Source organism: Triticum aestivum, chromosome 3D (assembly GCF_018294505.1).
Source record: "Triticum aestivum cultivar Chinese Spring chromosome 3D, IWGSC CS RefSeq v2.1, whole genome shotgun sequence".
NCBI classification, from domain to species: Eukaryota; Viridiplantae; Streptophyta; class Magnoliopsida; order Poales; family Poaceae; genus Triticum; species Triticum aestivum.
The window spans coordinates 504957367-504969119 of NC_057802.1; the positions used below are offsets into that span (position 1 = coordinate 504957367).

An 11753-nucleotide genomic window follows, 5' to 3' on the forward strand; every position below is an offset into this window, starting at 1 on the left:
ATCGCGTGCGTGCGTGCACAGCTGCGCTGACACGTACGTGAGCGTTCGCGAGGTCGGTGACGACGGGGTTTCTGGGGTTCCTGTCCGGCGATCGTAGACCGCGTCTGGGCCACACAAACGGCCGGGAGGAGCGACTACAAATATAAGCCTGTCATTAGCGAGCTCGCCAGAGACCGGACAGGGTTACCTATAGCGCATTCATTGAGCAATGTCCTGTCTTTCATCTAACCAAAAAAATGTTACTAACAGTGATGCATCATGTATGGTATTTGTTGAGCAGTGTTGTAACCATGACACTAGTACACTCGCTAACAGTGATGTGTGGGAGCATTTGTTTGTTGGGGCCATTAAGTAGCGTAAGCGGTGCGGCGTGGCGAGCGTATTAATTGGCCCCCTTTGACCGAGAGTCGGGTGTGCAGGCAGCTAGCTATGGCTAGCGAGCGAGCTAGCGGCGTCAACGTCCGTCCGCGGACGGAGGGAGGGAGGGGCGGGTCGCGGTCTCCCGCGGAGCGCCACGTACGCGCGCGTGCGGCTCGTTTTGCGTAGAATACAGCTGGGTCGTGTGAAAACCCGGCGGCTGCTGCCACGGCTTCGGCCGCCGCCGCCCGCCCGGGAGACCGACCGACGGACCGGAGGAGCCGAGCTTGCTCTCGCACAGCACGTCTGGGTCACGTCTGGGTCACGCTCGTCTCGTCCTTCGCTGCGCGGCATGACTCGGCATGCACTGGACGCAGCTCGTAGGCGCGATGGTCATCGATCTCGGCCCCATGCCGTATCGCTCGACCGGTCCGGTTGAATTAACTACGCGACGGACCGGTCCGGCGTCACATTCTTGTACGTATTTCGAGGCGGGAGATCCTCGATCGGGTTCACATAGCAGCAGCAGCGGCAACACGTACGCGAGAATGGGATACGCGCGCACGTAGCTGAGATCGGCGTTGGTTGACTGACAATGTAGCTTAGGTGTGTCTGAACGGCGCCGTCCGTAATTCCGTGTACGTGCTCCACGCCGGCCGGGCGCGCCTCGGCCGCACGGGTGGCGCGCTCGGGCCGCTCCACGAGATGTCTGCGCGCGCTCCCGGTCGACACCTGCACCGCCGCGCGCGTGCGTACGGACAAGCTAAAGTGTGACGACTTTTGCCGTGTCGATCATGGGTTGGTGGGCCTAGCTTAGCTATAGGGGCTTCGCTTGTAGACTACGAACACTGGACCGTCCATGCGCTTTCTGCGAGTCCGATCTCCGGCGCGGTCTCCTCTCTCGCCGATCGGCTGGCTGGCCAAGACAAAAACGAGACCGCACCTAAAAGCGTCTTGATGACAAGACAAACTGTCGTCCCGTGCGTATCACACCAACCAACCAGCACCCGGGTAACTTTTCCCTGACTTCTCTCCCTTCTGGTTCTGGTCAAGCCTTTCTGGTTACCGCGATCAATCCACAACCCCGGCCGGACCTGCATTGCTAAAAAAGCAGAGGGTAAACGGGACACGCGGCGAAGTTTCCCGTGCCGCCGGCGTGGCCATGCATGCATGCTCGCCTGCCGGACGGTCAGGGAGGCGACCGCCATTTTCCATGTCTGACAGATGCGGTGTTGGATACGGAGAGTTAACTGGAGCTGAACCTTCTTGGCGCCTGCACTGCAGTGCAGGCCAGGCCGTCCGGTGCAGAAAAAGGAAAGCGGGAACTAGATTTTTCTCTCTTATTTCTTTCCACCTGCCAACTTGTCCCAGTTCGCTACGTCAGACGGATTCGACAACGTCGGAGACGGAAAGGGGGAGAGGGATATGGATTACTAGCAGCGGCAGCATCGATCAAATCGAATAATATTTCTCCGGCCACCTTTTGGGCTTATACATTAGTCCACGTCAGTTCTCCTGGATAATATTCCACCATGTCAAGCTAGCTAGCTAGCAGAAAGGTGTCTCTTGTATCGGGATAACAACTTGCTACGCTTCTCGTCACCAGGCAGGATTCCTTCCTTGGTTCTTTCTCATCTGGTGCATGCCACAGCTTTCTGGCACTTATTTTTTTCAGGAGATAAAGATGATGATAGCTGGGCCCCTTGCCTAAAAGGGCCATGGCAACTTCGGCTGGTTGCTGGGGCCGGCCTACATTTGTTATAAGCCAGGATGAGGTATCTGCTACTAAATCTTTGTCTATTTCAAGTCATTGGGGCTGTATCCTCGTCACCCTCCGGTTGTCAGACACCAGCAGCAACTTGGACGCTTACTATACTGCTACTACTTGATTTTCCTCGCCCACTCTCCTGCCAGAGAGGATTGAATGCGTGCAGCTCATCACCAAGGACAACACTTAGCCCCATGACCACAACTCCACAAGTGGATGAGAGCGAGTGAAGGTCTTGTGCTTCATGTGAGAGGACCTTTCTACTGATTCACTCGGACCTTCCCATAACATTTGTCGGCCGAGGACGTTGCGCTTCAATCATACGCGCGTGCAGCCTGGTCCAAAGGTCACCTCACACCTTGCCGCATCGCCAAACAAAGTCAACGTGCGTGTACCGTAAATGTACTCTGTGGTGCCACTTGGGGATTGACATGATATATGCAAAACAAGGCAAGTTTAATACGAGCAACAACAAAAAGAAAAAGAGAGAGGAAACTCCACAGTTCAGAATACCACTTCTCCACATATTCAGTAAGCACGATGGTAATCCATGAAAATGTAGACCCAGCTGACACATTTACAGTGTTAAGTTCATGGCAGTTCAGATTTTACAGGCGAAACATACATATGCTGGTGTCAAAGTTACAACACTGCTCGAAGCAGAAGTTGACACCAGAGGCTTTAATTTAGTAGTACAAGTTGGTCATAAATAATGAAGCCGGTCTCCGTTGACGGATGGTATGTCTAAGAATGGCGCGCCCTAGCTATCAGGAAAGCTGAATACAACAGTGCTGAGGTCAAGTAGTGTTCATCAGGATGGACCCAAGGCTCGTTTGGGCCCTTGCTTCTTCTACAGCTTCCTAACTTATGCACGTGAAGAGCGCATGATCATAGCTCCCTAACTTGTATATGTACAGAAGAGGGCAAGCTGAATAATGATACATTTGTACCAGCCTAAGAGGTTTCAGTTAGACAGAATCCTCTCCGGTGGATGAATTGCGAACGGGCTGGTTCTGTTTCCGTGTTTCTATAACCCTTTGCATGGCATAGTGACACCTGCAAAGCAAATAGGGAACAGTGTTGTAGTTATCCTTGTCACATTAAAAATTACGAATTACGGAAGCATAGTACTGTAGTTAACCAACAGGATTTTTGTTAGACATTTATACTTAGATCTAGTGTAATCTCAATCCAATTAACCTATAATAGGTTAAGCTCTGCACTCATTCTTCATTTGGAACAACAACGAATTTCAGCTCCTAAACCTAATGAACTTTCCACATGAGTAGAGTACTAGAGCTTTGCCATAATAACAGTTTTATTTCCTGTGTAGAGATTTTGAGGACATACCTCCACGGGAGATGATCAAGGAACATGTGAGGTGTCAAGTTGGATAATGATACATTTGTACAGAAGGAAGAGGCCAAGCTGGATAATGACACATTTGTACCAGCCTAACAAATTCAGTTAGACAGAATCCTCTCCACTGGATGAGTTGAGAATGGGCTGGTTCCGTTTCCGTGTTTCTATAACCCTTTGCATGGCATAGTGACACCTACAAAGCAGTAGATCAACTATATAATTTAAGAAAACACACCGGTGAACAATGCTGCGGTTATCTTTGTCACACAGAAAACCTGTGAACTACCAAAGCATAGTAATTAACAAACAAGGATTTGTTAGACGTTTCTGCTTTGATCTAGCGTGTAATTTCAATCCAGTTAATCTAGAATGGGTTAAGCTCTGCATTCATTCCAAGTTGGAACAGCGAAGAAATAAAACTCTTAAAACCAATGAACTTTCCACACGGGTACAGTACTAGAGTTTTGATCTAATAAATTCCACAAAGAGGGTTTCTGAGGATATACCTCCACGGGAGATGATCAAGGAACATGCGAGGGGTTACAACAAGGTCCATAAAATCCTGCCGATTCGCCATAAATGCTTTATAACTCTTGTTCTTGTGACGAGTCACAAGTGTCTTCCGCAATGGAGAAGTACCATTCTTTATGGGAACGATATGAATAATGAGGCCAGGGAGGTACACATCTGGCGACTGCCCTTCAGATAAACTTATTATACACGTGTGATCCGGAGCAGATGAGAGCTCAGCACTGTTATTTGAATGAGGTAACCTGTAACTACTTTCGGATTCATCCAAGCCAGCTTCTGGAAACTTGTCATCTCTGTATGCATCACTAGGTTCTCCAGAAGGTGCACCATCCAGAACACCACGGGAAGCAACAGTCAATTTTTCACCATTATAGGTTAATGTTGTTCTAGATCGTCCCAACTCATAGTTAATTGCCGCAGTGGAGCTAATTCTATGTTTTGGAGTATTTACCAAGCAAGATATCGCTTGACCAAAGAGGAACACACCACCTCTAACTGTATGCATTACACTCTTTCCATGGATTTGACCATTACTTTGCTTTGCATCGCTGACTGTCTGAAGAGCACCAGAAGAAGCACATCGAACCACAGCGTGTTGTTCATCATGCCTTTTGTTGCTCGTGAAGCCACTCACTAGTTTGCTAACTTTAGTAGAATTTGGCGAAGTATCCTTTGTTAAAGCTTTGATAGCAGCACCACGTAATCGAATTACCGAATTCATGGATAATCTTGAGGAAAATTCATCGTTGTGGACAATGCTGCAAGTAACAGATAGCTAATCAGAAAATCAAATGTTGTTGCCACTTGCCAGTAATAAAAAATAATATATGTACAGTAAGTTCACTGGTACAGAAATTTGAAGTTCACCTGGTAACAAACTGTGAGCATGCATCTGCTATCACGAAATCCACACAGGGTGCAGCTCCATAAGTAAAGACATGTAATTTTGGAAACTGTTTATATAGCTGCATATAATAACACTGGTTAATTGTCGAACATGAATATGTCAAAAATATTTTTTTTGCGGGGATGTCAAAAATAAATTTAGGGTGAACTCAAGAGTTAACAATTGCAAGAACATAGAAGTGATATAATTTGGTGCCTCATGGGCATGTACCCACATTTGTGAAAAGAGAGACACCCAAAATAGTTCGGCCGCAACACGACACATCACTTGTGTTTTTTAGGGGGAAAGATCTGTTGTGCAGCTGCTCATTCATGGATTGAGTCAGATGCGCGTATGTGGGCTTTGTCTGGTGAGACTGGTTGCACGTGACGCTGCCAACAATGCAATAACTAGGAGCACAGTCTCGTGCGCCTAGTTTTAGGTTTGTACATTACATATTACAGTCTTTTCTATTAGTGCCTCGAGACGCAAAGTTTTTTTTATAGAACAAAATAATAACCAATCAAGCTCTGACTGGATAACAAATCAAATGCATGAAATAAATTCCATGCATATATAAGCTAACTTACCCTAATACCAAGAAGTGCAGCTACAGCACCTCCTAGAGAATGTCCAACAATTTCAATATTGTATCCATCACACTCACATCCAGCTCCGAGCAGCGAAGATAAGAACCCAGCTGTCATAAGCTCTGACTTATCTGCAGGCGGTTCCATGCCAGCGGTTAATATAAAAGACAAGTTATTTATTGCAGCGGTTGAAGTGTTCTTTTCTTTTTTTGGCATACGAGGTTCTGCTGTATTGCGCTGTGCTAGTTTTTTAAGAACACAGTGTGTGTGTGTGTGTGTGTGTGTGTGTGTGTGCATAGAAGATAAATCTACATTTAGTTCCATGTTAACCTTGATGAATGGACTGCCCTTCAAGCTTTGTGTACAATTCTCGAGCCGATTCAATAATTCCTGCATGCCCATAGTGTGGAAAAGACGAGAGGACAGCCTCCTTCACTTGAGGGGGCAACTGATCAGAACTGCAATATAACAAATCATTTAAAAGGTAAATGAAGAGTCAAATTCATAATTGAGTTCAGAGTGACCATTGACAAACACTAGGTGAATGAGAAAATCCTACAGATTCACTCATGGCAGCCTACTAGGGGTGGAGAGTTCCAAATAGTTCCTTTTTAGTTTCTCATACGAGGGTAAACTCCCAGACTCTATTACCAGAAGACAACGGATCAAATAATTTACGAGGTAAATGAGTCAATTTATAATTGAGTTCAGATAATCATTTACACTAGGTGAGTGAGAAAAACCTCCAGGTTCAATCATGACAGCCTACTAGTGGTGGAGAATTCCGATAGTTTCATTTAGTTCCTTATATAAGGTAAAACCCCCAGGCTCTACTACCAGAAGACAAACAGAACAAAGTTCCTACGTAAGTCTTTGAGTACGGTTTGCCGCCTACTGCTAACAAGCAAACTCGTACAGGAAAATGAACAAGTTTATGCTCATCTGATAACCCAGAGGAAAAAGGTGTACATAATCGCCTTGATGAAGCACTGGCCACAGGACCATCCAACCAGCAAAAGCAGTTATTCAGTAACTATGTGATGATATGGATCAGAAAATTCTTTCACATACGAGCCTAATTTCAAAAGGGAACTTTAGTTCACTCTGGATAAATTTCAGTATGACAGATAAGGCTAATGCAGATAGAGTTAGTTACTTGATCAGCCCATCCAAGTCATCCATGGTAAGAGAGCATTCCCTACACAAGCCATCGGTTATAACATCTTCTGGAGTCTCAGTTCCACGAATGGCAATGACTACTGTTCTCAAGTTATGTAAGACAATAACAAAGTAGGCAGCCTCACGTTTTGTCTGCAAGAAGAAGAGAAAAGAACTTAGATTTGTCACAAAATAACTGTAAGTTGATCCAGTGGATGTGCCGATTTACCTGGCTAACACGCCCTTTCCGAAGAACTTCTGGGGGCACATTGACATACTTTAGGAAAGCCGCTGCATGCCCTCTCCACCAATTATCTCCTTCAAGGATTGGTCGTCTAAGGAAGTAAAGTTCTATAAGCTGATTATGCATCATGCAACAGAGAAAAAAGCTATCTCATAAAAAACTCAATTTGCAAATGAAATTTGTTTATCCTGCAAACTTTACTTTTGAACTCAAGAGAGAAACCACAAGATGCCATGTTTAAGAGACTGCGGCTGGATGAAAATGTAGTTATCAAACTAAATGATGCAAATGACTGAAGGGAACTACTAGCTTCAGATCCAGAGCAAACATTTCTGAGAAGAATGGAACCAATATATAGTGGACTAAAATGCACCAACTCGTATGAGCCCCGCTGAGGCCTCGATCAAATAACAGTACTTGATGTTTTTGTGGCCTCAAGAATGAACGGACACCAAAGTACCAAACTGAGCAGGCATGAATGATCCAAATGTTAAAGATGGCAGAAGCAGTTGTATAATATTAATTCTACAAAAAATAATCTTTTTTAAACTACAAACAATGATCTGATGATTGATTGCAAAGCCATTTAGAAAGACCTAGAATATTTACCTAGCACGAGTCCATGGAGTTAAAATACCTTGCCTATTGAGCCAAACACAGGGAAACATAAGAGGATTCCTCCCAAAATCAAGTAGCGGACCCTACAAGGAAAAATATGTCAACAATATAACAGAAAACACTGGAAATTGGACCAAGTGAAGGATGCAGAAAGTAACTGTATAGGCAGCTTCAGCAAATGGATGAAACAGAATAGCCTCTTGGATGAGATCAGGAGGAGCTTCCACTTGCTCTCTTGAAAGAACTGTCGACATCTTGGATTTCTGCAACAATGAAAACCCTGGAAAAAAAACATTTGTCACCGATATTAGTGCTAAATTATAATGGTGCTAAACAGAAGTATCAGGAAACCACAACGTGAAAGCACAGATAAACACACAATTATTCACCAAGATCGAACAGAACCGTGCTTTGAATGAGAAGGTAAATAGAAAACCAACCTGCTATGAGCTCAAGATGACCAGTTCCAGATGCACGATAAGCCATAATATCTCCCAACAGTTTTGCCACGACACATATATCGTCATCTTCCAGTACACTCCTGGCAAGGGGAAGGACAACGTTGCTAAGATTGACCAAATATCAACAGAAATAACATACCACTCAGCACCAGAGACATACGAGTACTTCACTCGTCCTAGACAACATAAAACCTCACGAATGCCATGATCAAACACCTCCCTGTAGTGAGCCCTCCATGCAATATCATGGGTTGCATAAAAGGACCTCCATCTTAATACATCGGAACCTGTGGCACACTGGACTATTGTTCCCACCCACATGACAACAAGAAAAATCATTAACAAGATGTTCTTCCAGTCATTGACGTCCTTGTCGTGTCCTGGTAAAATTCACAGAACATAACTCAGTAATTATAAAGTAGAATTATAACACAGGATTTCCCAAAAACCCTGCATCTAACAAACTAAATGATTTCAGACTGCATTTTTATATATCAGTACATGTCTTCGACGATACAGATAATTTAATCACAAAGAACAAGGATATATTAGATAAAGAAGTTCTTTGTACTTTAGACAAATTTAGTAATTGTGAATGTACCTGAAAAACACTCCTTCAATGACTTCCCAGATGAGAAATCCTTTACAATAATACACATCAAATAAAGTGCCAGCACAAATTGGAGCACTGTAATCACCATCCCAAACCTTGCCCACCAAAGCCATCTATTGTATCGTAGCTGTCCACAAAATAATAGTAAGTGATGTCATGATTCAAAATGCTATTATGGAACATCTACAAACCAAGTAGGATATGAATCGTGTTATTAAAACTAACACTTCAAGGCAGTAGGCAAACTATCCACAATAAATCTCTTATTTAAAGGAAGTGGTGCCATTGAGCAAAATAAATCAATGAAACTAACATTACCAAGAATTAGTAAAAGGAAGCTAAAATTAGCTAGATATTCACTTTCATTCTGTCATGGTGGGTAAGATATTTAACGGACTTGGCTGCGTTGATACTATGATATCCTAGCTGACAGAATAAAGTAATGTTTGGGTGTAGCGGATGTGTGTGTCTACTGATTGTTCCACTCTCACAGGTCCGAGCAACCAATTTCTTGCCCACATTTTTAATGGCTTTGCCATAGTTTAGCAGAAAATTTGTTGCAAATTTCAGCTATGAACCAAACATGTTGAAATGTTAAAGCCGGCCGCAATTGACCCGGCCGGATCCAACAAGATCACCTATTTTGACCATGGCACCCTCCCGATTTGGCTACATATCGTGACAGTTTCTCATATTGTCGGCCTGTTGCGGTCCAGTTCTAGTTTAGCCAAGTGAGTTGAGATAAACTAATTAGGTAATTCTATTTCCTGCAAAAAAATAAAAACTCTTGCCTTTTCGAGAAGCACCGGACCAGAATATTGGCCATGAACATGACATTATTACTGTTAATACCACTGAGTTACAAATAAAGCAGCTCCCAAAACTCATTTTTCCATAATACTGTTTTTGCACGATTTCGGCATTGATTGGTTTGTAACCGAGCTGTAACTAGCTCGAGGACAAGGCCGCATTGCTCTGGGCAGCTTACCCGCGAGAGATGCCGGAGGTCGCGGTCGCTGTCGACGTGCGCCCCGATGGCGCCGGCGGCGATCGCGCTCGCCGCCAGGCCCTGCGCGAACCCGGCGACGGCGGACGCGAGGAGCCTCGCCGCGGAGGCCGCGGACGCGGCGGCGGCTGCGGGGCCGAGCGCGCCCCCGCAGCGGCCCCGGAGCGCGAGGGCGGCGACGGCCGCGCCGGTGGACGCGGCGGCGGCGTTGAGCAGCGCCGAGCAGGCGGTGGACCACCGCACTGCGGCCAGCACGCCGGCGGGCATGGCGAGGCGGGGGCGGAGGCGACGAGGTGGCGAGTGGTGGAGGCACACGAGGCCAGCACTACTAGGTGGGCGGCACCAGATGCCATTGGCGCTGCCGCTTTTTCTCTTATGACGAGGCGATTGCTGGAGGCTGGAGACGGGGGAGGGGGACAGCGGGTGGGGCCCGGCGTCAGCGACGGTGGGGTTTTGCGTAGGGTGCTGGTTGGCAGTTGAGCTGACCCGCTTTCTCTCTCTCTCTGCGCGCTCTCATACGGAAAGGTCCCGTGTACGAAATGGCACTATTTTAGCATTGACAGTGTGGTGTTTGACCCTCGCTGCGCTGTGGGCCAGATGGCGCTTCTTCTCTCCGGGTCCCGCCTGTCATTGTGGCGTAGTGTCGGAGGGCTACATTTGATGATGAAAAATAGGCTGGGGTTTCTGGTTGGCACGCCGCGTGGGAGATTAATGCCGCGCTTCTAGAACGAGGTGGTAGTACTGGTATATGGTTCGCTCGGTCGCTGTGGGCGTTGGAGGTGGCTTAGCCAGGCCAATGCGTCGGGTCCGCTGCTACCACATGACGAGCAACTACAGTGTGGAGTGTGGAGAGGAAAGTAGATCGCTCGAGCAATGCGTATCGGCCACGTACCCTCCTGAAACAGTGGCTGTGGCTCGCACTAGAGGCGCACCACAAGATGTTTTCTTTCTGCCAACAATGCTCTTATTGATCGGGTGAGGAAAACCCATCAAATCTTGCTTGCTTGCATGATTGCAATTGTTCACGTTTGTGCTCGTCATGGGTCAGGGAGCACCGCTGATACAGACTAGCAGGCGAAGGCGTGGCGGCACTGTTAGATGATAGGTTTGTGAAATTGTATAGGTTGGTGCGTGCGTGTAATATGTATGTAGCAGGCTGTTAGCTAAGGGTTGATCTTATTCATGTATAGCTTGGAGTAGAGCAAAGACTAGTAACAACCTGCGCCAATTGTAATCATTTTCATGCTATATAACACGGATGCGTCTCTGCAGAGATTGTATACGCCTCCATGCCTCTTTTCTTATATGGTATCAAATCTATCCTCGAACTCATCCATGGCAACGTCTTCAAGTTCCTTCCCCTCCTCTCCATTTGTTCACGCCGCCACCGAGAAGCTCACCAAGGGCAATCAAGTGTTGTGGCGGGTGTCCGTGCTCTCCGCCATCTGGGGAGCGCAGATGGCAAAGTACCTCGACGTCGACCAACCGGCACCGCCCATGGAAATTGAGGTGGCCTCGTCTGATGGCAGGACCACGACGAAGGCGCCGAACCCTGACTTCCAAGCCTGGTATGCGCAAGACCAACAAGTCTTCTCCTATCTTCTGACAACACTTCCTCGTGAGATGGCTACCCAGGTTGCATCATGCCACACCACGGCAGAGCTTTGGAACACGATGGAGGGGATGGTTGCCTCTCACACCCGTGCTCACACCATCAACGTCAGGATCGCCCTCGCCAATCTGCAGAAGGGCAACTCGGGAAGATCAGGTCCCTCTACGACGAGCTGATCGCTGCAAGGAAGAAGGTGGACAAGGAGGACATTGTCTCCCACATCTTGGCCGAGCTCGAAGAAGACTTTGATCCCGTGGTCTCCGCCATGTGCTCCTGGGTGGAACCGGTCACCATGGCTGAGCTGTTCTCGCAACTGCTCAGCTTCGAGACAAGGATGAATCTCCGTGGTGGAGGATCGCAGTCCTCTGCCAACGCTGCCACTCGAGGCCGCTTCGCCAAAAACGGCGGCGGGAGTGGTGATCGTGGCCGCAAGCAAATGCGACAATGGTGGTGATCGCGCCCGTGGCTACTCCAAGCCAAGCGGTCGCGCAGTGGCAGCGGACACGGCGGTGGCCACAACGGCGACGACGGGGTCAACTACAACTAC

General features: G+C 47.1%; 1 protein-coding gene and 1 pseudogene across 2 annotated transcripts; one reads left to right on the forward strand and one right to left on the reverse strand.

The window, feature by feature from the left end:
* Positions 1-2669: 2669 nt before the first annotated feature.
* On the reverse strand, positions 2670-10003 carry LOC123080031 (uncharacterized). Of its 2 annotated transcripts, XR_006438210.1 has the most exons (14): positions 9577-10003; positions 8577-8715; positions 8136-8355; positions 7955-8055; positions 7673-7794; positions 7506-7597; positions 6882-6987; positions 6651-6805; positions 5825-5952; positions 5495-5625; positions 4886-4983; positions 3994-4776; positions 3476-3680; positions 2670-3181 (listed from the first exon to the last, which is right to left on the reverse strand). XR_006438210.1 is itself a non-coding variant. In XM_044502890.1 (13 exons), the coding sequence occupies exons 1-13, from the start codon at positions 9859-9861 to the stop codon at positions 3094-3096; spliced, it is 2448 nt and encodes an 815-aa protein (XP_044358825.1). In that variant the 5' UTR covers positions 9862-10003; the 3' UTR covers positions 2670-3093. The 2 variants fall into 2 exon arrangements, 1 of the variants encoding a protein (XP_044358825.1); XM_044502890.1 differs by lacking the exon at positions 3476-3680.
* A 1393-nt stretch (positions 10004-11396) lies between these two features.
* On the forward strand, positions 11397-11535 carry LOC123081199 (uncharacterized; annotated as a pseudogene).
* The last annotated feature ends 218 nt before the right edge of the window (positions 11536-11753 follow it).

Excerpts from the sequence above, each read along its gene's own strand:
- LOC123080031 (XM_044502890.1), bottom strand. The coding sequence starts at position 9,861 with ATGCCCGCCGGCGTGCTGGCCGCAGTGCGGTGGTCCACCGCCTGCTCG. Across the intron at positions 5,953-6,650 it reads GACTTGGATGGGCTGATCAA|TTCTGATCAGTTGCCCCCTC; the intron begins GTAACTAACTCT and ends GTTATATTGCAG. Across the intron at positions 3,182-3,993 it reads CTTGATCATCTCCCGTGGAG|GTGTCACTATGCCATGCAAA; the intron begins GTATATCCTCAG and ends TTTGCTTTGCAG.